Source organism: Terrapene carolina, unplaced genomic scaffold (assembly GCF_002925995.2).
Source record: "Terrapene carolina triunguis isolate 2854851 unplaced genomic scaffold, T_m_triunguis-2.0 Scaffold67, whole genome shotgun sequence".
NCBI classification, from domain to species: Eukaryota; Metazoa; Chordata; order Testudines; family Emydidae; genus Terrapene; species Terrapene triunguis.
The window spans coordinates 11,583,877-11,610,336 of NW_020664418.1; the positions used below are offsets into that span (position 1 = coordinate 11,583,877).

Here is a 26,460-nt window from a genome sequence, read left to right on the forward strand (position 1 = left end):
TATTCTGGTTATTCTTGTTAATTAACAGATAGAGGTCACAATCTGCCTGAGTGAAACCGGGGTAGAAACTTGGACCCCAATTTAAGAAAGCAGTTATCCTGTGCCTAAATCCATTCCTATTCAGGACAACATTTGAGCACACATTTAAATTGAAACACATGCTTACGTGCTGGCCTGAATCAGGACCTCAGTTAGCTACTTCTTACATGCATCATATTCAGAGGGATTTGGTCACACTTGTGTTCTGAGCTTGAAGGAATTTGGCTAAGGCACCAGTGGACTTCAGTGACTACACAGGGACAGGACCTTCACTTTATGTTTCATTTGATAGATGGACCATGCCAAGGTTCAGCTGAGCTGTGATGGCTGGTGAGCAGAGTGTAGACAAAGGAGGAAGCTGTTTAGCTGGGGCTGTGACTGTAGCAAGATGCTTCCTATTAGCAACGTGAGTCAGTGACTCTCTCTCAGTCCTCCATCAAAGTCTCACCTTTCATGAAGACCACCAAGATGTCCAGGAACTCTCGGAAGGAGAGATATCCATTGCCATCTTTGTCAGCAAGAGAGAACATGGACTCCACAAACATGGACTGGGGTTTGAGCCCCAGCGACTCTGCAAACTCAGCCCGGCTCAGCTCACACTTGAGAGATTCTTTTGGTGTCAATGACGTTTCAAAGTTGAGGTCTCCGGCATCTGACTTGTCAATGTCCAGCACCTAAGATGAGAGAGGCAGGCTGGGGGTTAGTCCCATACTCAGCACTCAGACAACAGAACCACCTTAACCCACACCCCTTCCATTCCATACAAACACTGGTGGTCTCTCCCCAACCCTTAGCCAAGGTTTAATAGCAGATGCTCTGACAAAGTCTCCTATGACTCCCATCTGATGGTCCTTATTATTACAATACACACTGGAGGGCATTTACTGGTACAGTGTACTCATCATGCTGTCATGCAACAGCCTCTTCCAGGTATTAAATGGTAATATCCCAGCACTGCCATTTCCTCAGTCCTCTATAAATAACAGGGATTCTTTACTGTCAAACAGATTGGCAGCTTGTTCCTGGTGTGTGGTTTGCCTATTATGGTATGCAACAATAGCAGCAGTGCCTAATGCTTAGTCAATATAAATAGCTGCCCTCCATTTACCGGAGTGCTCACCACACCCATGTGCTGGCTTGGTACATACCTGGGCAAATAAATGTCTGAAGAAAGTCTCCAGGATCTGCTTCCTCTGCTCTTTGGTCACAGCCCTCTTCAGCAGGCTGCGTTCCGTCAGGTCAGACATGTTGAGAGACAGTCCGTTCCTCTCCAAGTAGTCGGTCAGCTTCCGGACAAAGTCACTTCGCTCCGCCTCGCCATTAAAAAGCAACACCTGGAGGAGCCCCCAAAGAATGAGCCGTTGAGCTGGAGCCATTCTCAGTTGGGCTGGGAGTGGCACTCCACTAGCGTGTTAAAACCAGGCTAAAATGCCAAGACCCCAGCAGCAGCCCCAACACCACCCACAGCTAATCAGGCTCTTGCTTGAAGATCTCATTTCTCTTTCCTCTCATGTTCTCTCTGTGCCTAGGCACACGAGCCCTGCTTCCAACCCGCAAGACCCACCCAACCAGTGACATTTCTATTTCCAGGGGGATGATGTAGATTCATTGTTTGAGAAGGCTACAGCTTGTTGTAACTAAAGATCAGAACCTATGGGGCCCACCTGAAGCATTCTCTGTGTAGGCCAGACCATCAGACACCTCTGAGCCATTCCTGTGGAGCTCTGGTTGTTATTTAGATAGGCAGGCATAGCCACCATTAACATGTTTCATGCTGCACGTACCAAAGAGTGGAAATATAGGATCCAAAATACCACGTGAGATAAAAATGCCTCCTATGGACTCTGGAGTTTCCACCTGTTTGATTGGTTTACCAGCACTAAGTAGAATCCTGACATTTCTTTCGTGCATACGTGGGGCATGCGTGATTTGGAGCCTTGGAGCATCATGTTTACTAGAAATTCAGTTATTAGACCTCACAGATCTGGGCAAAGGGCTTTTTCAGAATCAGTACAAAGCATTGGTGTTATTATCCACTGGCCTGGAATCCCCAGTGTAAGGCTACCTCAGCAATAAACCCAGCCACCCCTGCCGAAGCATTTATTTTGGGCTCCCAAGAACACGTCACCAAGGGAGGTGCAGGGTAGGGAATTTATACCTTGTGATTGGCACAGCCAGGCAGAAAGAGAGCTCAGAGGTAATGCCAAGCACACGTCATGTGTCCCATTACATACCAGGTCATACTCTTTGGGAATCTTCAGGAGCAAAGCTTTGTTCCCTTTGTTGATGGAGAGGACCATGTCCACCTGCTGTTGGTTTTTCAGACTGATGCTGCGGAGCATGGCTCGCCGGCTGTCCAGCACTTTGATAATCTTGTCTGGATGAAGCTGAAGGTAGATGAGATTGCTGTCTGTCTTGGGACCTAGCCACTCCAAGGCTGACAGGAGAGAATGCAGGGAGTTGGGTCAGAATGGTTGTATGTGAGTATTAACAAACACCTTTCTTCACTGGGAGAGTGGCCTACAAATACATCTACTCCTGTATGGAGTAGGTAACAGAAGCCCTTTATTCCCCTGCTGATCAAGCAGTCTATCCAAATTGCAGAGCAAACTGTACTGCTAATGAGCTCAATTCTAGTATTACATGGACTGATTCTGTCCGGTATAATTCCATTGTCTTCAATACAGTTACTCCTGATTTACACCTGTGTAAGGGAGATCAGGGTCAGGTCACCAGGCTCCATTTTTAAGGACATTATAGAGCTGGAGGTCTCCATTTCATAGGGGATACGTATTATTCAGTAACCCAGATCTCCTACTGAATCACAAGGCAACACTGAGGGCAAAATTCCCTTATCCTAGCCACATGGCTCTCAGAGCGTCAGAGCTGAGATCACTCATGCAGACGGGAGAGGGGGATTTTACTCTAACTGGGCAATGCCAGAGAGAAGCCCCACAGTTTCCAGATCAAATGCCAGCAGCCTGCTCTAGGGCCAGCCCCAGAAGCTGCCACCTGCCATCACATGAGTGCCCTGTACCGGAGTTACCCTCCCAGCACCCAGCTGAAGGTGAGCTGCATGAAGAAGGGTGTCAGCTCCATGCCAGCACTGTCCTAGACAGTAACCCATGCTGACAGCAAAGGGGGTTTGGTGGATGCATGACTTGGACTACGGAGGAACCACCCAACTCCAGTGAGCCGGGGGTTCCACCATGCCCCCCGAGCCAGCCAAAGGTCCCCGCCTTACCCTGCACTCCCTCGCCCGACACCTCTTTCCTCATGCTGGGGTTTGCTTTTCTCTGCAGCTTCTTGAAATCACGCTTGCGGAAAGTAGCGACGATCCAGGCAACGAATAAACTTACTGGGGGAGCAAATGAGCAGGAAAGGGAGAAATGAGATAACAGAGCAACACAGGACCACCCACTTCCTGGCAGTTCAGCCCTCGTGGTCACCCACGAGGGCTTACAACGATTCCCATCTACCACTGGGGCGTGGAGGGAATGTGGGATTTTTCCCCTCCCCCACTACGGCACGTTTCAACCGCAAATGACTTTATTTAATCAAGGGTTCCAGTCACATTTGTGTCTCTGCCTCCATCTCTGGCATCGCTAATGTCCCACCGAAGGTTCCTGCTGCTGCTGCTGGGACCAGAGAGTCACACAACCATAGATGTGTCGGGCTAGAAGGGACCTTGAGAGGTCATTTGGTCCAACCCCCTGCAGGACCAAGTAAACCTAGACCAGCCCTAACAGCTGTGTGTCCAACCTATTCTTAAAAACCTCCAAGGACGGGGATTCCACAACCTCCCTTGTAACCTATTCCAGAGCTTAACTACCCCTAGAACTAGAAAGTTGTTTCCTAACATCGAACAAAAATCTGTCCTGCTGCAGACTAGGCCCATTGCTTCTTGTCCTACCTTCATCAAGCCAGGATCATCAGATTGTCTAATCTGACCACCAATCAAGCACAGACCCCTAAATGCCAGCCAGCCACCATCTAAGGTACGTTTCCCCATTACACGTGGCCCCAGTGTCACAGGGGACCTTGGTGCAGTGAAGTGACTCACAGTCAAGTGCAGCAGAAACTATCATCCTGCAAGCTGCCGAGCATCCTCCTTCCCCAGTGACTGTGATGGGAGCTGAGAGTACTCAACATCTCTCGGAGGTACTCCACTCCAGCCAGGACTGGGCCTTTTCAGAGCAGGGGACAGCACGGAGCTGCAGTGGACCAATTCCCAAGGGCGGCTGAGTGCATGCAACTCCTGCTGATGCCAGACGGCGACACAGGTGCTCAGCCCCCAGGGGGATTTGGCACAACAACCGCATTTAAGCAAGAAGTAAATAAACAAAGGAAGCGAAGACCAGTGCAAACCTAAAGGAAAACAGCAGAGGGCGACGAGGATAAGCCCGAATCCAGCTCCGCTGCCTTCGAAATAGTCCAGCACTGTCATGGGTGCGCAGTTTGCCAGCCTTTCCACAGTCAACTGCTGGGGCTGAGGACATGGATCCACTGGTAGGCAGAGAGAAGATAGTCTGAATGCCATGATGCCAACCCAGCTCACGCTTGCTTTGCCTCTCTAGGAGCACACTCACTATGGGATGATGAGAGGGCTTCTCTGGAGTTCGGAAGGGTTCCGCTAAAGCTTGGGAGGTCTTGGGGAAAAGCTCTGGGCCCTACATTTAACTCCAACTCAGAGTTTTAGAGGCCAGATCCTTGTTGTCAGTTACATGGGTTCCAGTCCCCTGGCTGCTGCACCCATTTAACCCAGTGGTTCTCAAACTGTGGTCCGTGGACCACCAGTGGTCTGCGAGCTCCATTCAGGTGGTCCACGGATAATTCCCTCTAAGGTGTGCGCCTGGGTGGCTGCACACGAGAGAATGAAGGGCCACCCACCTAATTAGTGGAGCCGCGCAGGTGTGGCTCTACTAATTAGGTGCCTGGACCCTGAAGAAACTGCACATGTAAGGTGAGGTGGTGGCCTTGAGGGGAATAGGGGATAGGTGGGTGGGGGGAATTTGGGACATGCAGGACTGTAGCGGCCAGAGAAAGAGGCGCCTTTCCCCAGCTCCAGGGCTGCGGCTTCCGGGGAGAGATGGCCTTCCCAGCCTCAGCTCTGTGGCTGCTGTGGTGGGGGAGAGACCCCAGTCCTTCCCAGCCCCAGCTTGGGGGCTGCTGCAGTGGTAGACAGAGGGCACATCCATCACATTAGAAAGGTAAGGCTACTGATATTAAAATATAAGTTGTGCGCTTTTATTTGTAGAACAAAAAACGTTAATTATTATTAATGTTTTTTTTATACAGCGCTTTTATCCAAAGCACTTTACAATAGTTAGCTAACAGTACAAACAACATTTGGAAAGATCACTAAGTGGTCCGCCGAGACCCTCAGCAATTTTCAAGTGGTCCACGAAAAAAAAAGTTTGAGAACCACTGATTTAACCGAATTGGCCTGCTCTGGATTCCTTGAGAAGTCATTTGTACAATAGTATTCTGCAGCGCCCGCTCTCCCACAAGACCTGGGAATGGGCAGTAAGAGAATTACCATGTCTTATGAGTTACTGGCACTAAGGAACAGGTGCTCAGCCAGGCTTTAGTGCCGCATGGCAGGATCGTGTTGCAATTCTGGAAATCACTCTTGGTGCAATTACAAGTTGGCAGGATTTTTGTGTTTTAAACAGAAATCAATAAACCTCTTCCAATGGGATTGGAAGAATGCAATAAAAATGTTCGCACGGTAAATGGATAACTTTATGGGGCAGGGTGGGGCAAAAACACAGCAGCAAAATGACCACTCATGTTACTGGCCACAACTCACAAACAAACCATGCCCTACTTTCTTCGGGCCAAGGCCAGTAACAGGGGACAAGCGCATGACACGGAAAGTGAGGAAAAGCGACGGATGCTGGGTTAGCCATAGGTGCTGGCCTGGGACCTCTGGAGCTCCTGCTGGCCATCTGTGTGCTTCACTTTGCCAGTACCCAGAATGCTTTACCACCTCAGACCCAACTCATGGCCATGCCAGGGCGTGAGCTCTGGGCCATTCCCACGTGAACAGAGTTGGCTTTGCTTATTGCAAGGGGGTTCCATCAGTCTTGGCCTCCAGACCTTGACAGCAGCACTGTTCTATTAGAAACCATGGCAATTCAGGCCAGCTCCGTAGCTTTTCATTCAATTCCTGTGCCCAGTTTGTGCTGCCCAATCCAACTGCTAATGGACACGCAGTCCAGATGTGCAGTGGGGTGCATTAGAGGACAGCCATGCAGGGAGTGTCACCTGGACGATGCCCGAGCGGAGAGCCTCTCAGCTGGTGGGCAGAGTGCTGTGTACAACCTGGCTGTATAGCCCAAGACTGACCATGGGGAAAGGTGAAGGGACATAGCAGCCTGGCTCCCCGGGGTCATTGCCCCAGCAGCACAGAAGGGAAACACTCACCAGCACTCCAGTTAAACACCTGCACCGGGAGGTCTGTCGGCTCCGCATAGGTGACATTAACAAGGACATCACGGAATGTGGTCTTTTGAATCTCTTTAATTTCATCATCTGTGAATAACCTGCAGAAAGAGAAAATGGAATCCAGTGTAGGCGTCAGAGAACCCCGCCCACACCAGGAGTGTGTGTGACCCCCCAGCCCACGCCCTCCCCAGATCAGCACCTGGAGAGTCCCAAGAATGTGTCTGACCCAGAGCCCCCAGCCGACACCCTGCCCCAGATCAGCCCCAGGAGAGTGCCAGGATTGTATAGCACAGACTCTGACACCCACCCCACATCATCTCAGGATCTGGGGAAGAGGATTGAAGACCAAGGCTCCACAGCAGCTCGCCGATGGGTTGCCAGGGCGCTGCTAGGATGGCTTTCTTCAGCCACATGAAAGTCTGAGCTCGTTCTCTATTGGCCTGAAGTGCTTCTGGGGCTTCACCATTGGTTCCCACTGTGTAGGGCTCCAGGCCCCAGTCTCAGGCCAGTTACAGTGCATTACAGAATGTTAAATTGCACAACACCATCCTGGTGGTGCTCTGGGGGAACAACAGCCAATGCAGAGACCACCCATGGCGCTTGCTGCCGGAAGAGACACTTACCTGTTCTTAGTGTTTTCGAACCAAAACCTGTCCCCGTCACGCAGGCGTGTAAACTGGTCCAAGATGATGGCGCTGAAGAGGTCTCCGGGGTCTCCGTTGCTCTCCAGCATGCCCCCCGGCAGGAGTTCCAGCTTGGAGATGTCGTTGTCGTATAGGGCAGATACATTCCCAAGGACCTGGAGAACAAGCCCCGTGGGTTAGGAAGGGCTGATTACACCCAGTGCCCCCATGCACTGGGGGGTGAGTGTATCAAAAAGCCTTGAGAAGTTTCATTAGCCCTTTGGGGTCTTATGGCAAAGCCAGCTGGTGTGGGATGGTGACAATGCCAGCTGTGTGTATTACCCTGTACAGGTGCCATAGCCTTCCCACTGAAACGGAGGGAAGGAAGGACCGACCAAGGTCAATAGATCCCCTCTGCCCCTCCCAGAGATTTCAAGACTCGTCTGGTGTGGGAGGGGCAGGTGCCGAGAGCCCCGGCTCACTGCTCCAGAGAACCCTCAGGTCTCTGCCAATGAGAGCACAGGAAAGCCTAGCTGCTCTGTCATTGGCAGGAGTATCACTGTGCTTCCCATTGTGCTTGACTCCCAATGGTCTGTGATCCATGCCTGGCACCTCCACCGTCAGCTCCTCACCGAGGTCCCCTGTGGCCTCCTTTCCCCCAAACCGTGTAGACTCCAACCCTCCTGTACCATCCTCGCTGGAGCTGGGGCCTGATTATTTACCATCAGATTAAGGATCTCCCAGCATGCATCTCGCCACTGGCAGAGAGACGTTGCAGCAACTGGATGTGGGGGCTGATGATACTTGTAGCTAGGTAGGAGGACTGGGGAGAACCTGGCCAATACTCTCTGCCCTTCCTACTGACCACTCGAAGCCTACGTCCACACGGCCGTCAGAGGAGTGGTGGCAGCGGCTCAGGCAGATGTACCCACACTAGCTTTAATCTCACTAGCAGGCTAAAAACTCAGTGAAACCACAGCGGCATGGGCTGTAGTGCAGGCTGTACAAGTCCACCAGGGACCCTGGGTATGAACATGTGTTGCTGGCCTGCAATAAAGCCGTACCGTCTTCACTGCTGTCTTTAGCTGCGCTAGCTAGACTACCACTGACTATGGTGCGGACGTAGGCTAAGGGTCTGATCTGAACAGAGATGGCAAGTCAGTGGGAGGGGAAGGGGCTAAGCACTGCACTGATGTAGGCAGATGATTCAGTTGTATCAGCCTTGCTCACAGCTATGACTGCTCTAACCCCCCGGCTGCTCCAATCCTCAATCCGGGAGCAGCTGCGGCTCCAGGGAAGAGTAGAGCACACACAGCTATGTGGGAGGGTGGGCAGCCGCCAGGCACCGAACTCAGCACAGAGCTCGCCACCAGCGCAGGGCAGGGCAGCCAACTGCACCAGCCACCAACGCCTGAGGCCCCAGTGCTGCTCTGAGGGCAGCAGCAAGGTACCCAGCCCCTCATGTGGTGATCTCTCTCTAGCCAGTTTTAAACCCAGACTGAGGCCTGATTTACACACAGCATTTGAGCTAGTGTAGCTACATCGGTGAGGGCTGTGGCTCGCTCCCCTTCCCTTTGTGAATAACTATCCCAACAGAAACGCTTTTAGACCAGGGTAACTGTCCACACTAGGGTGTCATAGCGCCTTGACTGTACCAGGACAGTTAAAGCCGTACGACTTTTGCATGCAGATGAGGCCCCAGCAGTGGGTGTCTGAGGCTAACACAAGCTGCTGAGGTTAAATGACATCTCTGTGCTTCTGACCTCTTTGTCCACGTGGGCGAAAAGTGACCAGTTTGCGGCAGGCTTTAAGTCAAAGAGCTCCCTGGCCTTGGTGTAGGTGGATAGGCCGAGGTCTCGCCCCCGCTGGATGTAGCTCGCCACATAGTCGGTGCGAGAGTACTTCAGGGGTCCATACCAGTAATCTGGGGAGAACAAAGAGAGGAGCTAAAGACACGGTAACCCAAAATCAACCTTCAACGATCACCCTTCCCCTCACAGGACAGCGGGGACCCTGAGAGGATAATGCTGCATGCTGGCCTCTCCCCTCACCAAGTCCCCTTCCCTCATGGACTCATCTTAAAGCGAAGATCCCTGCCCAGCACTAGCTAGGAAGGGCTACAGGAAAGAGAGCAGTTGGGCACAGCCATAGCTGCGGGTAGCGCAGGAGAGTGTCAGGACTTCTGGGTTCCATTCCTGACTCTGCCACCAACTCTCTGCCAAGCCATGTCCCCTCCCTGTGCCTCTCTGCCCCAGCTGTAAAAGGGGGACAATGAGACTCCCCCAAACAGCCGAAAGAGACAGACGTTCAGCCAAACTGCACAACTGCAACAAGAAAGCGTCTCAACCTCTGAGATCCTCCACCACCACGTTGTCCTCCAGCTCTGCAATCTGGGAGCTCATCCCCAGCAGCAGGTCGTCCACGTCCTCCGCCGTCCGGAGATTGGGGTTCTAAATGAAAGAGAGATTCTCTGTCATTATGGTGCAAACCTGTGAGAGACCCGTGATGTTCGCACCCGCCTGACCCAGCACCCAAAGGAACCTTGATTCATAGAGTTTAAGGCCGGAAGGGACCATTAGATTTTCTAGTCTGACTTCCTGCCTAGCACAGGCAAGTGACTTTTACCCAGCTACCCCTTTATTGAGTCACTCCCTTGTGTTTGACTAAAGCACGTCTCCCAGAAAGGCACCCAGGCTGGATGTGAAGGCATCCCGAGACAGAAACTCCACCCGTTCCCTTGATGGCTTGTGCCAAAGGTTGATCGCTCTCACTGAGAAACATGGGCCCGATCTCTAACTGGAATACATCAGCTTCCTCCAGACCTTCACAGTCCTGCAGGCATCAAGCTAGATCCTCAGCTGATGGAAGTCACTACTGATCTACACCAGCTGAGGATCTGGCCTTAGACTTGAATGAGAATTGTTCAGTTAATGCCCAGGGCAGGAAAAGGCTGGCTCCTGAGGCTCATTAAGCCAGTTATCCAGCTCATGCACTGCCGTTTTCACTGGTCAGCAGAACTGTTGGGTTTTGTTTCAGGGACATTTTTACAATTAGTACCAAAAACATGATTTTTTTTGCCATTATTTGTGAAAATGTTACAGCAGGTGAAAATCAGCAGCCAATGGAAGGCAGAAGGTCCCTTGAGGCCCTGGAGGGTGTAGCACCCTGTGCCTTGTCTGTTCCCACAGGTGCCTGGTCTCCCTGTGAGCCCGGGCAGCACGTCACCGTGCGGCTGCCATACACATGTGCGTAACCATCTCCAGATCTGGTTCCCATAGGACAGATCCATTATCTTGGCCCTTTCTGAGTCTCCTGTCTGCAGAAGCTGCCTCCCCAGGGATGGGGACGGAGGAACAGAAGCAGCATCAGAGAACAAGAAGGAGCTTTTTCTGCGGGAAAATTTTCATTGACCCAAAACGTATCAACTTTTTCTAGGGAAAATCTCAACAAAATCTCTCGTCTGCGGTTGGTTCGACCCAAATGAGAACATTTGGTGCATTCAACCGCACGGACGCATTTCGTTTCAAGTCTGTTCAACGTGAAACTGCATCTGCCGAAGGCGCCTCATGCCCTGGCTCTCCCCATGACCCCACCTCTGACCCAACTACATGGTGCATCATGGGAGTCACGTGGTGGGAGGCAGAATGTGACGAGAGAGCCCAGCGCATGGGCAGAATGAGGGTGAGAGGCACATGAATCCAGCTCCCATGAGGCACCGCGTGGGCAGATGCAGTTTAATATCGAGCTGGCTCGGAATGAAAAGTCCCGACCGTTCCAAATGGAAAACATTTGAATTTCTTTGGGCGGCATCAAGTGCAATATCCCAACTTTCCTCGCGATTTGGGGTGGAAAGAAACTTTGGCCAAATGGACTTTCTGGATGGATATAGACCCCGTTCTGCTCAGGGGGGGCGCTGCCCATGGGGTAACTCCCTCTTTATCTCCTCAGAGCTGCAGTGCCTCGCGTGGCCGTTTGCAGTGAAGTGCTAGGGCGGGGCAGTGACTGCATTAGTCAAGCGCAGGGCAGGTGGGTGGGGTGGCCCCAGCGGGGCAGCTCCCTGCTGGCTCCCTGAGTGCTCCCTGCTGGCTCCTTCCCGCCTGACTCTCTGTGCAGTGGAATTCCCACCAGGCCATTCTGGTGATGGGATGCGGTTGGCAAGGGCCTTGCCATCACTGGAACGGTCCATTCGGCCCCCTGATGACCAGCAAGGCTCTGATCCCCAGGATGGCCGGTAACCCTCACTCCTCACAACCTGACAACGCAAACTCTGCTACATGGCAGGCCGAAGGAGCCCACCGCCTTACTGCGCCAAGACCCTGCCCTCCTAACCCTTGAGTGCTCTGCTATTGTCTATTGCAGGCGCATTCAGAACCAGAGACCTGAATCCAGCCCATTCGCTGTGACTGCGGCCAACTCTGCAAGCCTGGGGGCCCTGGGAATGCCGCGTGGCTGTGCCAGGAGCCGGCCTGCATCAATAAAGTCTGAGAGCCCTGGGGATTCCTCTTCCCTGCCTGCCCCCTTTGAGCGGCTGGGCCAGGGCTTTGCATTCCACCGTCTCAGGAAGGTAAATAAAGGGACGGGGGGGGGGAGGGGGAGTCTTTTAAACAGCAGCTCCCAGAGCCCCTCGACTAGCGGACAGCGACCGGCCTGGGGGGAGGATTAGCCTGCATGCTGGGTCTTTGCTGCCAGTGCGGCAGAGTTTCGGGGCGGGGCTCCTGGAACTTCAAGAACCTGCTGTGCAGAAGCATGGAGCAGCTCCCTAAATCCTGCCCTCCTGCTTCTGGGGCCGTGCCAGGCAGTGCAGCGGGGACAAGACCTGGCCCGCGATGCAGGTAGTCCCTGCCCTTGGCCAGGGTGCGGGTGAGACGCTGCCCTTCCCAGGCCCCCTGTACCTCTCTGCACCAGTAGCTGTTGCAGAGCCGGAAGGCCGGCGACTTGCTCTTCTTGTCTTGGTTGAGCACTTCCTGGAAACTGCAGGTGTTGTTTCTGGAACAGAGGAGAAGGGTGAGTCCTGCAGCCCCTCTGGGCGGGGATAATGGTGGGGCTGGGAGGGGCTTTTCTGCAGCTTGCTAGAGTCTGAGCCCCCAGAAAACAGTCCTGAGTGTAGACAGCACCTTTGTATCCTTACTGCTACATACACAGCTGGGTGGGAGCTCCAGCCGCCCCGGCCTTCACATGGCATGACCGGTGCTACACTTCTCTGCTGGCAGGGAGAGGCAGCAGGGCAGGGAGCCTGCGTGGCCCCAGGCTCTGAAGGGAACGCTTGCTAGGGCGGCGGTGCCAGCCCTGCTGCTAGGAGCTGGCAGGAAAGCACTGAGCTGGGTGATGCTTTGGAGGCTTGTGTCTTTCAGGGTTTGGGGTGGATCTGCTGCCCTCCAGGAGCGGAGCGCAGCTCTCCCTGCTGCAGTCGGACCTGCATGGCACGGCCGCCAACGCGCCTGATGCAACTGCTGCCTCCGCCTCACCTGCCTGGCACTGCTGCCCCACCTGATGGGCACCCCCACCTGCCACACAACTCTCCCTACCTCCTGTAGACTCCAGGGGGCACCATGGTCGCCAGGGAGTGCCCCAGGGCAGCCAGGAACTCGGTGGAGATGCTGGGATCCACATGCTGCTTGTAACCTGCAACGAAGAGCAGCTGCTGGGCTGCACCTCCTGGCGGGGGAGTGAAGAGCCCCCTCAGGGCCCCTCGCTTCCCATCCACCCACTGCTCCCCACAGCCCCCCCCCAGGGCCCCCCCCTCCCCCCCCCCCCCCCCCCCCCCCCCCCCCCCTCACTCCACCCTCCTGCTCGCCTCTTGCGCCCCGGGCTTCCTGCCCCCTCACCTGCATATGATGGGATGGTTTTCTGTAGGAGTGTCGGCAGCCACTCGTACAGCACGATATTCTGCAGAGGAGAGGAGGAGATGGCGTCAGCACAAACACCCACAGAGCTCGGGGCAGAGGCCCCAGCCATCATCACTCCAGGGGCTCTCCCTCGTGCTGGCCCCTCTGCATGGGGCTCCCGGCTCCCTCACCTGGTAGGTAGCAACGACCCACTTGCGTGCATGCTGGAATACATCCTCGTCCGACCAGCTGGGGTTCTCCTGGGCCAGCTTCGAGGCCCAGTGATTGTGGTAGCGGAACCAGACGATGCTCTCGGCCTGCAGGAAAAGGTTCTCGTTCCCTCTGGCATTCCCAAAATCTACAACAATCAAGGAGCCCATGAAGTGCAGGACAAACACACACAGAAGTTAGAAGAAAACATAAAATACTCTTGCTGGTAGGTTGCCACATAACACAACTGTATTTCTTAGAATCCAAAACTCTACCGCACAAGAACCAAATCCAGAGAGAGACAGAGCAGGCTGCTCTCTAAGGCAGCAAGGCACAACCCTTGCTCTAGGCCAGCTCTTTGCAGACTGCATACCGAAGATTGCACATATCCCTCCAGACCCCCTGCCCCGCAAGCAGAACCAGGAAACCCCTTGAAATTTAAAGTAGTAGCTTTTTTCTTTAAGACAGTTTTCAATACACCACAGAGCTGACTGTTGCTGCCATGGAACAGAAAGGAAGCCTGCTGCTAGATTCCCACACGCGGCTTCCCTGGTGCTATGGGGAGGGAAGAGATTGGAGAGGGGATGTTCTGGGGGCTGTGTGCCGCCGGCACTGGGTAGGGGATTTTCAGTGTCCAAGTCTGCCAGCCAGAGGCCATTCTGTGGGGAACAGAAGAAAGGTAGAAGAGAAGACAAGAGCCCTTCCTTGTTCTTGTAGGATGCCAGTAACTATTTTCTAGTCCTCTCTCTATATATATCAGAGGAGAGAGGAGTAAGAGGGAACACAATAGAGAAATAGAAAAAACAAGGAGGCTGTTGATTAATTTAAAAAACAGCACATTTAAACCTGATAAAGGAAGTCCTTTAACACCGAACATGGCTACCCTGTGGAACTCCTTGCCACAAAGTGTGGCCAAGAAAAGAGGTTACATTTCTCTCTCCTACTGTTTTTAATCTTTCCTCATGGAAAAAGTAAAAGACAAAGCAAACAAAGCTGTCAGATGCACATCAGGTATTTGATAGTTTTATGGACGAGCAATACACTTCGTCAGTCATAAAACATCTCTCGTCCGTAGCGTGGCATGGCATGAGCACACCCCCTGCTTTGGCACGGGAGATGCTGAGCTCTTCCTAGCATCAGGTAAAGGGGCAGAGAGCAAAGGATGGCCAGATAAAGAATTTTTTAAAAAGTACAGCAGGATTATTACCAAGTTTGTTACCTGCAGTTTAGATTATTTCAGATTAGAGGGGAAGAGTGGGTTTCTATCAGCATAGTTTGGGCTGGGCTGGGCTGGGAGCTGACGCAGGGCTACCTCAAATTCACATTGCATCTTCAACGTACGCAGGGGTTCCTGTCACCTCCCTTGCGTGATTTGGCATTTCTCTCCCCCTTGGGCTGGGTCCCTGCCTCCTTCCCCGGCTGGGCACCCACACAGAGTGGTTCCAAAACTTTCCCACTTGCTGGGAACTGACTTCATTGTGACCTGACCAGCATTATCCCAACAGGAACCTTCGCTGGCATGTCCTCCCTGAGCTTGGCCGCCCCAGGGGCCTCCCTGACCTAGTTCCCTCTCTCTAGGGAGCCAATCCGGCTAGTCGGGATGGAATTAACACAATGCACTTGCTATAATGAGTGGGCGGAGCTTCAGCAGCTTTGGGCAGAGTTCTGACCCTCATTGGCAGGGAGGTTCTGCCCCAACGCACCACCCGATAACTGTCTCAGGGCTGCATGGGCTGCAGGGCAGCCTGGGCCTGAAGCAATCCCTCCATAAGGGCTAGGGAGAGGGCAAGCCCTGGCAGGCCTTATGGTGCTGAGTCTGACCAAGATTCTGCCTTCTTTGATCACTGCCTCCCTCACTCAGGGTGTTGCTGGGGAAGGAACATTACACAGGTGAGTCTTTAAACTGTGATTTGAGGACTTTCAGTCACTCAGCCAGAGGTTAGGGGTCTAGTACAGCCACGAGGGGGGTGGTTGAGGCTCTGTGGCCTGCGACATGCAGTAGCTCAGACCAGATGATCATGAGGGTCTCTTCTGGCCTTAAAGTCTAGGTGACCCACCAGCACAGCCTGGGTCTGTAGGGGCAGCACCTGGCTGCAGGGAGTGGCCAGCACTTTGCTGCCAGGGCCTGGCAGGTGCTAAGGCTACGTCTTCACTACCCGCCGATCCGGCGGGTAGCAATCGGTTTATCGGGGATCGACTTACCGCGTCTCGTGAGGACGCGGTAAAATCGATCCCTGATGGCTCTACCGTCGACTCCGGAAATCCACCTCGACAAGAGGCGGTAGCGGAGTCGGCGGCAGCGCGGCAGCGGTCGACTTTCCCGCGTCCTCACCGCCAGGTAAGCCGACCTAAAATACGCAACTTCAGCTACGGTATTCACGTAGCTGAAGCTGCGTATCTTAGGTCGGAACCCCGCTGTAGTGTAGACCTAGCCTAAGAGATGTTTCTCTTCATGGCACTGCTTGAATGCACCTTGGTTCCAAACCACACACCACACCCAGGAAACAAACAGCTTTTTGTCTGGGAATTTCCACTGGGCCGCCCTTTCCAGGGTGAGTGCTTGGCATCAGGTTCCCTAGATGCAGGGGGATCTGGCCTACCCACCCTGCGCCGAGGTGACGCTCTGCTCGGATGCACCCAGTGGTGGGTTTGCTCGGGGAATCGGGTGGGAGACTGATGACTCAGTGCTGGGGGAAGCCCAGCAGTTTTAACCGCTTTTCTGCATTTCTCTCAAGCAGCCTGTGCAATCGGCCTGATTCTGATCCAGGATGGGTTGGAGACTTCAGCCTGGGTAGGGTGTGAAATAACCTTGCAAATGCACCAGGGGAGGCTTAAAGGTGGGAAAGTGGGACTTGAGGCTTCCTTACCATAGATCCCTTGGGAGCCCCCCTTTCCTGTGGACGGGTCCAGAGCCTTCCACATGAAGTTTCTCCCGTCCGTCTGCTTCGGGAAGCTATTGTTAGTCTCAGAAGCCAGCTTCCCACCAGAGAAACTCCTCAAGGCATCACTCCAGGAATGAGAAGGGCCATAAATGGCACTTCCATCAAGCCAGCCTGTCACCATGTTTATCTGAGGAGAGAAGCAAGGGCTGGGGTCAGAGCAGAATGATCAGCTGCCTCCTAGTCTCTGCATGGGGATGGAGAAGGATCAGGGCTTAGCCAAAACCCAGGTCCTCTGTGCGCTTGTATCTATTGATGGCCCGCTACACACACGGTGAGATGAACAGCACGTACTCCACAAGGAACAGAAATCTTACCACCTTCTTATCAATCTGGAGCAGAAGTCACCAGAATCCTCAAGAAAAGGATGGGCCTGCCAATGTTGATAAACTACCAACCCTGTGACCCTTCCTCCAGATAAGGGGCCTTCCCAGAGGCTGGAGGAAGTTCCGTTATCATTCTTTTAAATTATTTTTCATTTCCTGCTTTCCTTTGGATTCTGAAACAGAAGCTCTTGAATCACAGGCTGAGTAAGGCAGGGCAGGAGGAAGTCCTGGACTCCTCCCCAGCAAACCTGCTCTCAGCAAGGTGTTCTAACCAGAGCCCCTCTGTTTGGCTGCTGCTCATCCATCCCTAGAGCCATGTCTCCTGCTGCTGCTTTGTGAAGTCTCTTTCCGCTACAGCTGGGCCACGCGTTTCACGTGGCAAACATTTCCATTGAAAAATGGCCTCTTTTGAAAATATACATTTCCTTGCAAACATTTTGGTGTCTTCAAAACTTTTCAGGATTTGAAATTTTTCTAGGAAACACTGAGTTAAAAATGTAACCTGCTAATCAGGCTCCATTGTAATTTTCCATTTTTGAGCTCTGTCCCTTTGTGTTCATCAGGTGTCTGGCCAAATTAGGTACACGGTGGGACTTTTTTCAGCACATAACAAATTTTCAGTTCTGAAAAAAAATTCAATCTCAAAACTGAAAAACTTCATTATGGGAAATTTTGATTTTCAAAAACAGTTTAAAAAAATCTATGGATGGTTTTTAAAAAAATGAAATCAACCCATTTGGAAAACCAGTGACATGAAATGACGTGTGCAATGTGTTTTCATTTTTCAGCCATCTCTGCCTACTATTGGATGTTGTATTGATGGTGATGGTACCACATGTTCCCATATCCTGACACTTCAGAATATTATCAGGTTACACTGAGCCAGGCATGCTGTTGTGTGGAAATGCATTCCATCCCATGATGTTTTTTCATAGTAGCAAGACTCGGGTGCCACAATGCATTTATCCTTTTGCAATCTCTATGACTGCCCATTTGCACAGCATACACATTCTATTGTTTATTACACCAAGATAAAGAGAATTTACTGCCTAGAATATCTTGTTTATTACCAATCACACGCAACATAGGAGCACAATTACAGAAAGGCTTGTTACTCAAGTGTGTGTAAGCATTTCATCAAATTAGTCCTAAAATAACACTGCTCATAACCCATTTCTAACACACCAGAGTTACTTCAGCTCCTATCACTAACATTTTCCTTGGGCATCTTGACTAAAGCGATAAGAACAAGAGTACTTGTGACACCTTAGAGACTAACAAATTTATTTGAGCATAAGCTTTCATGGGCTACAGCCCACTTCATCGGATGCATAGAATGGAACGTACAGCAAGAAGATATTTATACATACAGAGAACATGAAAAGGTGGGAGTAGCCATACCAACTGTAAGAGGCCAATCAATTGAGATGAGCTATCATCAGCAGGAGAAAAAAAACTTTTGAAGTGATAATCGAGATGGTCCATAGAAGGTGTGAGGATACTTAACATGGGGAAATAGATTCAATTAGTGTAATGACCCAACCATTGATAGCGCATCTCAATTGATTGGCCTCTTACAGTTGGTATGGCTACTTCCACCTTTTCATGTTCTCTGTATGCAGGGCCGGCTTTAGGCCAATTCAACCAATTCCCCTGAATCGGGCCCCGCCCCTAAGAGGGCCCCGCACCCAAGCCCCGGTACGGCGTACCAGCAAGAGCCGGTGTGCTGTACCCAGGCGGCCCGGCTTCCCCAGGGGGCAATTTAAAGGGCCTGGGGCTCCCAGCAGGTGCTGAAGCCCCAGGCCCTTTAAATTGTCACCATAGCCCCACTGCTGGAGCCCTGGGGTAGGGCTGCGAGGCTCTGGGGGCTATTTACAAAGTCCGGGGCTCCCGTTGCTTCTACCGCCCCGGCCCTTTAAATTGCTGCTGGAGCGCTGCCGCTTCCCCAGGGCTCCTGCGGCTATTTAAAGGGCCGGGGCAGTGGAAGCAGAGGAGCCCCAGGCCCTTTAAATAGCCCCCGAGCCCCAGGCTGCTGCTGCTACCCCGGTGGGGGAGGGAGGAGGAGGAGGGGGCACTTACCGTACAGGGTGGGCTGTACCCGCACCCCCCTGCCCTGCCCGCACCAGCCCCTGTCTCCAGCCACCCCCGCACCTCTTGCCCTGCCTGCAGCCAGACCCTACCTCCAGTCAGCCCCTGCCCTGCCTCCAGCCAGCCCCATGTCCACTGGTGCCCTGCAGTACCCAGGGCAGTAACCCTGCACACTTGCTTCAATGAGGAGGGCAGGGAGCAGCTGGGACCCACACATGTGCACACCGGGTGACCAGACAGCAAGTGTGAAAAATCGGGACGGGGGTGGGGGTAATAGGATCCTATATAAGAAAAAGACCCCAAAATCGGGACCGTCCCTATAAAATCGGGACATCTGGTCACCCTAACACACCCCCAGGGAGTGGTGGGGACCCACACATGTGAAACGGAGCTCATTTCTAGTTCAGGCCCATCTTTTTAGAAAAGAACTTTAGGTAGGGTTAACATACATCCTTATTTTCCCGGACATGTCAGGCTTTTTGGTTCTTAAATCGCCGTCCGGGAAAATACGGACGTATGGTAACCCCATTGGTACAAAAAATACATACTGTGGCACATCTCTTAAATCAGAACTTTTTATAGGGAATCGGTTGCTAAGAAATGAAAGGCTTTTTTTTACATTTTTTTTTAAGTCATCCCTGCCGGGGCCCCGCCGAAAATGTTCGAATTGGGCCCTGCACTTCCTAGAGCCGGCCCTGTCTGTATGTATAAATATCTTCTTGCTGTACGTTCCATTCTATGCATCCGATGAAGTGGGCTGTAGCCCATGAAAGCTTATGCTCAAATAAATTTGTTAGTCTCTAAGGTGCCACAAGTACTCCTGTTCTTTTTGCGGATACAGACTAACACGGCTGCTACTCTGAAACCTGTCACTAAAGCAATAGCAATTCCTGCAGCAAGAGGGATAGCTCAGTGGTTTGAGCACTGGCCTGCTAAACCTAGGGTTGTGAGCTCAATCCTTGAGGGTGCCATTTAGGGATCTGGGGCAAAAATCTGTCTGGGGATTGGTCCTGCTTTGAGCAGGGGGTTGGACTAGATGATCTCCTGAGGTCCCTTCCAGTCCTGATATTCTATGATTATCACCTGAGATGGCTACATTTTCCCCACAACTCTGGCCTCGTAGAAAGTTCTGACTTGATTTGCCGATAAATTGGATAGTTCTGTGACAATCTGCAGAAATTGTTCGGCTTTCTTTTGTAAAGAACAAATATTTTGCTAAACGACCCCGAATGCTGACTTTGCCTAGTTGCACCAACAGCCTGGATGCTCCATTTGTGTGTGGTTTTGTACATGGGGTAAGGTACTGTGGACTGTCTGTCTTCACAGATTTTTTTTAAACAAAAAAAATTAGATATTATTCCCCAGCCTTTCTTCACTGGGCTGTAACGCAGTCAGTACCCCATGCTGCATGCCGCCCATCTAACGGAGCCCTGTTCCAAGCCGGGAGCTCTCTGCTGGGGGGTGAGTGGGGAATTTTAGGTTCCTGTTATTTCCTATGACATGGGAACTCTGTGTGATACTGGGAGAACACGGGGAGAGCTCGTCAGTGTCCCTAAGAGGGCTGGGATGAACCCCTTAAACTGAAGTTAGCAGATGTGTCCTCCAGGAATGCAGGGCCTAAAACTAGTGAAAGAGCAATTCAGTTTGCAGTCCACAAACAAAGCAGTGCTGCTTAAGTGCCAGCAAGAATGAAAAGGCCTTTAAGTGGCGGCATGACCTCTGCATACTGCACTGAGGGGAGACTCCTGAGCACGTACAATTGGATATTAATTCATTGGGAAAGCCTGACAGAGGGTCAGGGCACCTGGCCTATCTGAAGCTTCACACAGAAAAAGCCAAGGGGTATAAATAAACCAGATCCTACAAGAGAGACTCTCTGTCTCTCTTCTTCCTGGCCCAGGTCCATATGCGCTAAGTGCTGGAAATGCAGGGGTCCAGCTAAGAGCTCAAAGGGCCAGAGAACAAGCTAGATGATGAAAGAAAGGATAGTCCACTCCAGTGGCTAGAAGCTAGGAGATCTGAGCTCTCTTCTAGGGGTACTGTGACCTAGGGGAGTGTGCCTCCTGCCTGTAAAATGGTAATTCCCCACCTTGCAGGGCGGCTTGCGAGGCCTGGCTCGCTAATGCTCGTAAAGGGGCGCAGCATTCCTATCAGAAGCTGCTTATCTTGGTCACTATATTTTCAGCAATGCATTTTCTGTCTAGTCCATTTCATTGCAATGTTTCCTCTCTTGCATCCTGGCCTGGTTACCAGTGGGAACTGTGCTGTTCTCAGGTCACTGTGGGCATTAATGTCATTAATAGGTGGGGACAGTGACTGGTGTGTGAGAGAATGGTGCTGCTGCTCTCTGCTCTAGATTGCTTTCCTGTACTCTTAATTTCATAAGGCACCTTTATGTCGCTGTGCCAGAGACCTGTTGACACATGCCCTGCCTCAGCCCAGCCAGTTACGAAATACTCTTGTAAACAACCAATGGAAGAAATAAGTACAACCCAAAAGGAAACAGAAAAGGAAATGCTGCCCCTTCACCTGTTCTCGGGGGTTGTTGGGGCTCTGCCCCGACTCCACAGCCCACTTGCTGCGCTGGAGGGGTAGGACCACGTCTCCAGCATTGTCAGGGTCAAACACGGGGTCTCCCGCGGGGATGCGGATGTTTATGAATTGAGCAGGGCAGCCGGGATTCTCCACCGCCAGGATCTCCGAGAGCACATGGAAACCTACAAGAGACCCAAGCAGAGACACTGACTGGGACAGCTGGGTGGGAGCGGGTTGTCAATTGCACCCCAAGAATTACAGCATTCAACGAGATTCAGGCAAATTCTCCATGGCCCTGCGTAACGACTGCTGTTCCAGCTCAGTCAGAGCGGTTCAGGTGAGATGCGGATGGGGGGGCTGCACATGGATGACCATGTTGGACAATGACCCACATTCTCTCTCTGACTTTCCACTGGCTTGCTGGCTGACCTTGGGGAAGTCATTTGACATCTCTGTTCCTCCGTTCCCCAGCTGCAAACGGGAGTGATGATACTTGTCTCTCTCTACAGTGCTTTGAGATCCCCGGATGGGAGGGGCTATGGGGCAGAGTACTGTGAGGAGTGCTGGGCTTTACCCATCTGTGGGGCTGGGCAGACGAACACATGGCTCGCGCAGAGTCCCATCGTCAGCAGGGATTAAATCCGATTGAGCCAGAGGCTGTTCAGAGATCCCCAGTAGGTGCTGCCTTTCATCAGCCTGACCTGCTCCCTCACATGTCCTTGTTCCTGGAACTGCCTTGAGAGACTGGGGGGATCTGTTCGCCAAGCCTGGCGACTGCCTGCCATAAGCCGAGTGACGCACAGCAAGCAAGGACTGAGGAAGAGTCTGTCCTACAGGCAGGCGCTGAGCCGGAGTTTCACACCCTTCTTTGCCGGGAGCCTTTGAGCTCTCTGGTGTTGGTTGGAGCTGGAGGCAGAGGTGCCACAACCCTGTGAACCACAACCCACTTTTGGGCTAGTCCAGTCTGCCTAGCAGCAGGCAGGGCTGGAAATCTCACAGGCCGTTTTAATGCTGGCCGACTGTGCAGTGCTCGGGAGGGGAATTTCTGAAGCGTTGTGTAAGCACCGATCACTATCTCTAGCCCAAAACAGAGCAAAGGGCCCGGGGAAAGTGGGGGAATTTTGAGGACGTATCCAACCCAGTCCCCTAAACCTTCCAGGGTTCTCCCACTCCTGCGTACTGCATAGCTGCCCTCAGCCTGGGGATTGCATCTCGCCAGGATAACAACTCGCCTGCCCACTTCAGAGAGCCTCTAGCTCAGCTGGAGAGATGGGCTGGATGCAGTACTCTGGCTGGGTTCTCTGGCCTGTGATCAGAGGAGAGGGTCAGGCTGGTCCCCTTTACTATTGAAATCTCTGAGATAAAAATGAACAGATCACAGAATCCTGGCCAAAGTCTCTGCTAGCAGCCAGCACTGAGCACTGCTGGGACAGGCTCCTGCTGAGATCCACTCCCTAGACGATCGAACAAATGCTCAGCGACATGGCTAATGAATAGGTGAAGTTCTGCGTGTGACAGGAATGGATATTGCTTCATGCCTCTTGCAGACAACAGGGACACTGCTGATTGCCCCAGGCTAGAGGGACTGCCCCAGGCTAGAGGGACTGCCCCAGGTGAGCTTGTGTTTGCTTTGCCTCTTGAATCAGTGAGACTAAAGGAAATAATAACTGAACGCCATTTCCTCTTGCTCTTTCTCCTCCACTGAGATGGGCCCTGGGCTTCTGGGAAACCTGCAGCCTGTTTGCTCAACCTGCGGGAACATACCCAGGGGATTACACTCTCCAAACATGATTCAGACAAATGGAGGAAGTCACCAGTGCACAGAGCATGGCCACAGGCCCCGGTGTGAGAGGAGCCCGGATCATGCTCCCACCGACAGGAACGTCCTCTGAGATGGATGAGGGACATGCCCCTGCAGGCCGTTCCTAACCCCCAGGGCTCAGCAAGGTCTGATGTCTTGGTTTGGAAGTTATAGATTTGAATCTGTCTAACCAAGGGCTTTGTAGGGGAAAGAGCAAGAGGGGTCACAAAGATGGGAGTAAAGAAATAGCCCAAGGGCTGTAGCCAGTGCCCTGCCAGCCACCTCTTACCAAAGAAGACTCCCAGCACGGTTCTGTTCCTGCTGGAGGCCAGCCCGGAGGGCCCCCGTGCGGCAACGTTGCTGAGCCTGCGGGCATTGGGCACATGCGGTTCCTGCAGGGGCTCATACACGCCGTCGGCATAGTTAGCTGGCAGGAGACGCAGCAGCTTGGAACCTGGTGGTACAACATCAGCATGTCACTGTGTCCAGTATCCCCAAGACAGATGGGATCCCAAGGTTGTGGGCAGCATATAGGGGAAAGGGGGCCCTTGGGGCTGCCCAGAGGGCTGGGAAATCTGGGCTGGGGGGGAGAGAATGAGGTAGATGGAGTGTTTGGGAACCTGCCTTCCAGAAAACCTAGTGTCTTTGTAAAGGACAGTCAGGGCTGCAGTGTGCTAAACATCCAACTAGACACATTCCTTCTCTGCACAATCAGATCCACACAACATCTCCTCATTCCATCGGGGCACAAGGGATGTTTTTACGAGGGTCAACTACCAGCAGCACAGACCATCCAACCCGGCACCCCGATATCAGGCAACGCCAGATGCGTCAGAGGAGAACAAACATTTAATTCCAGCAGATCCACGTCAGCCAGGAGCATGAAAACCCCCGTAACTGACAAAAGCCAAAACCCACTTGCAGATGCAGCTAACCTGCATAAAAGCCCTTTTTCTGGGAGAGGTTATTTCATTTGGGGAAATGGTAGAAACTATCCTGGCAAAAGCACTCGTTTGTTGGTGCAGCTCTCCTGATCAATGCTAGCAGCAAGCCCTCGCCAGTGGAGACGAGCCAAAATAAACAACGTGCCGCAAGCTACACAAGCTTGAATTTCTGGAGGGATCGCAGGTGGGAGGTTTTAAAAGCACCTAAGGGAGTTTGGTGCCACCACCCTTTGAAAGTCAAAAGAAACCACATGCATAAGAGAGTTTGGTGCCAACACCTACTGAAAGTCAGTGGAAGCCGGGTACCTAAGGGAGTTTGGTACCTATCACCTACTGAAAGTCAATGGAAGCCGGGTGCCTAACTCTCTTAGATGCTTTTGAAAATCCTCCCTGTTGAGGACCTCATCAAAGCCCACTGAAATCAATGGAAAGACTCGGGGTGCTTTGGCCCTGGCCAGTGGAGTGGGGACTGCCTGCCCTGGAGGTGACCAAGGTACGGATGACAGTAGCATCTGAACGTGAAGGTTGCAACCTCTCAGCCAAGCGCAGATGGCAGAAGCCATATGCTGCTGTATTACAATCACCTCAAAGGCCCTGGGGATCCAACAAGAGCCCTGAGCGATACCCAGGAGCAACCAGTGGTAGGCAAATCCCCTCTGCCACCTCCTCTGGCTGCTCCAAGCCACCATCTTCAGCTCAGGCAGGTCTGGAGTGAACTTTAGCCTCCTAGTCCCCATCAGGCCCCAGTTTCAAATCAACAGTTCTGCCCAGAGGCAGGACAAGCCAGGTCATCTACTCTGACCGAAGACGTCAAAGCCGCTGGCCCTGCCTTGCTGCCAGCGCTGGCCTCCCGCGCTCCCGCACTCACCTGCAGAGCCACGGTTGTGGTACAGGAGGTTGTTGTACCAGCCGTCATAGCGCTGGACTTCCCAGTGAACGTTCTCTTGAGCACCTGTGAAGACACCAGACCCCAGGGCCATATTCAGCTGGGATGGCATGAAGCGTGAGTGGCAGCTGTTATAGGGGAGATGGGGACTGAACCCAGGGAACAGGATGCAGGCTTGGTTTGTACAGTCACAGCTGGAGCAAACTGACACCAGCGTCTCCTGAGATTTTAAACAAAACATTGAGAGGGGCCCTGGATCGGTGTGCTGGTAGCCCAGCCTGCCGAAGGGTCACTAAGGCAGCACCTCACGCTGCCAGCAAGGAAAACATGCTTCCCAGTGGGGCAAGACAACTCCTTCTGCTACACAAGGAACGCTGGATTTCTGTGTCACGGAACTTTTACCTCTCTCAGAGTGAGGGGCCGGACTGCCTCCCAGCCAATCCCCAGGGCTGCGAGTGAACTGAACAGCAAAACAATATTACTGACCAATCAAAGCCCAGGGACCATACCAACATGTCCCACTCGCTGCATGGGAAACACCAGCATGCCAGTGACAGTCACTGCGCAGGCATGCCCACACAGTACTATTCACAGCACACAATGGAGCCAGGGCATCCACCCCACAGTCACATGCCAGGACACACCCTTATCTCAGCACCTCTCCTCCTCCCCCATGAGATGTGGCCTTGGGCAGTAGATTCCTTCTAATCAAAGAAGCCCAAACAGAAGCGAGAAAACGTGGGGCATTCCAATATGTCAGTAACCACGGATGGGGGTGGTGGAAGCAAGGTAATAATGGTACTTACCCACTGCACCCCACGTCCCGGAGAGGAGACACCCAACCAAGGCCAGGATCCAAGTCTTAGTCCTGGCCATGACGGTTGTACTTTTCCTGGGAGACCCTCCCACTGATGCCTCTAAAAACAGAGAGGAAAGCAGGTGGATTGGAGCCCCATGAAGAATTTCTAAACCTCAGGAAGCCTTGGTGTCTCACAGAGTGCAGGGGGCCAAAGAATGACACTGTAGCTTGCTGGTTAGAGTACGCACACAGGACATGGGAGACCCAGGATTCAGTCCCCCAGCTCCAATAAAGTTTGAATTATTTATCCACAGGGGAACGGAGAGACTGAGGCAGCCCCATGTCAGAATATCCCATCATCTAGTGTTAGGGCACTCAGCTGGGAGATGCCTGTTCAAATCCCTTCTCCCCATCAGGCAGAGGGGGGACGTGAACTGGGGGGGTCTCCCACATCCCAGGTGGGTGACTGACCCCTAGGCTAAAAGTTATGAGAGAGATGCTCCTCCTCATATAATATGCCTTGGGTGCTTAACTCCAAAGGGCTTCCCAACCGTGGATCTCTAGGAGGGATGGATGCCTCCCTGCAGCCTAGGCTTAGGTACCTATCTCTGAGACAGGGGCGGGACTTAGTATGCACTCCTCTTGCTGGCAGATCCCATTGGCTAGCTTAGGTGGCTCCCCTAACATGCTAGATTGGAGTCAGTACTTGAAATCAGCTTAACACTTGTTCTGCTTCTGAGGCAGAAATCTTAAGGGTGAAGACCAGCAGTCTGCAAAGGCATCTTGCCTATGTATTTTTATAGTGTTCCTGTCCATAAGGCACAGTTCTGAATAGCAGGTCTGCACAGCAGGGGAAAGAGGTTGCAGAGCTCACATATTTGCTGAGCACTTCCAGCAAATAGCAGTATGGTGGGTCTGCTTCCAAAGCTATTTTCACCTGCTCTGTGGAAGGACCCCCTCAATGCACTGCCTCGGCAAGAAGTCACATTGTTTGG

At 52.5% G+C, this 26,460-nt stretch overlaps 1 protein-coding gene across 1 annotated transcript in view; it reads right to left on the minus strand.

Moving 5' to 3' along the window:
- LOC112116334 (dual oxidase 2-like) overlaps positions 1-26,152 on the minus strand; it is a 39,481-nt gene extending 13,329 nt beyond the window's left edge. Inside the window, exons 1-19 of the mRNA XM_024213767.2 lie at positions 26,068-26,152; positions 25,473-25,583; positions 24,649-24,732; positions 23,126-23,290; positions 21,030-21,217; positions 16,015-16,216; positions 13,129-13,295; positions 12,938-12,998; positions 12,638-12,734; positions 12,005-12,098; positions 9,460-9,562; positions 8,876-9,036; positions 7,113-7,288; positions 6,469-6,587; positions 4,408-4,545; positions 3,284-3,397; positions 2,274-2,476; positions 1,188-1,373; positions 488-713 (exon numbers count right to left, since the gene is read on the minus strand). Of these exons, the coding sequence (XP_024069535.2) occupies positions 488-713; positions 1,188-1,373; positions 2,274-2,476; positions 3,284-3,397; positions 4,408-4,545; positions 6,469-6,587; positions 7,113-7,288; positions 8,876-9,036; positions 9,460-9,562; positions 12,005-12,098; positions 12,638-12,734; positions 12,938-12,998; positions 13,129-13,295; positions 16,015-16,216; positions 21,030-21,217; positions 23,126-23,290; positions 24,649-24,732; positions 25,473-25,583; positions 26,068-26,152 (2,680 nt within the window). The remainder of the gene's footprint in view (positions 1-487; positions 714-1,187; positions 1,374-2,273; positions 2,477-3,283; positions 3,398-4,407; positions 4,546-6,468; positions 6,588-7,112; positions 7,289-8,875; positions 9,037-9,459; positions 9,563-12,004; positions 12,099-12,637; positions 12,735-12,937; positions 12,999-13,128; positions 13,296-16,014; positions 16,217-21,029; positions 21,218-23,125; positions 23,291-24,648; positions 24,733-25,472; positions 25,584-26,067) is intronic.
- Positions 26,153-26,460: the final 308 nt, after the last annotated feature.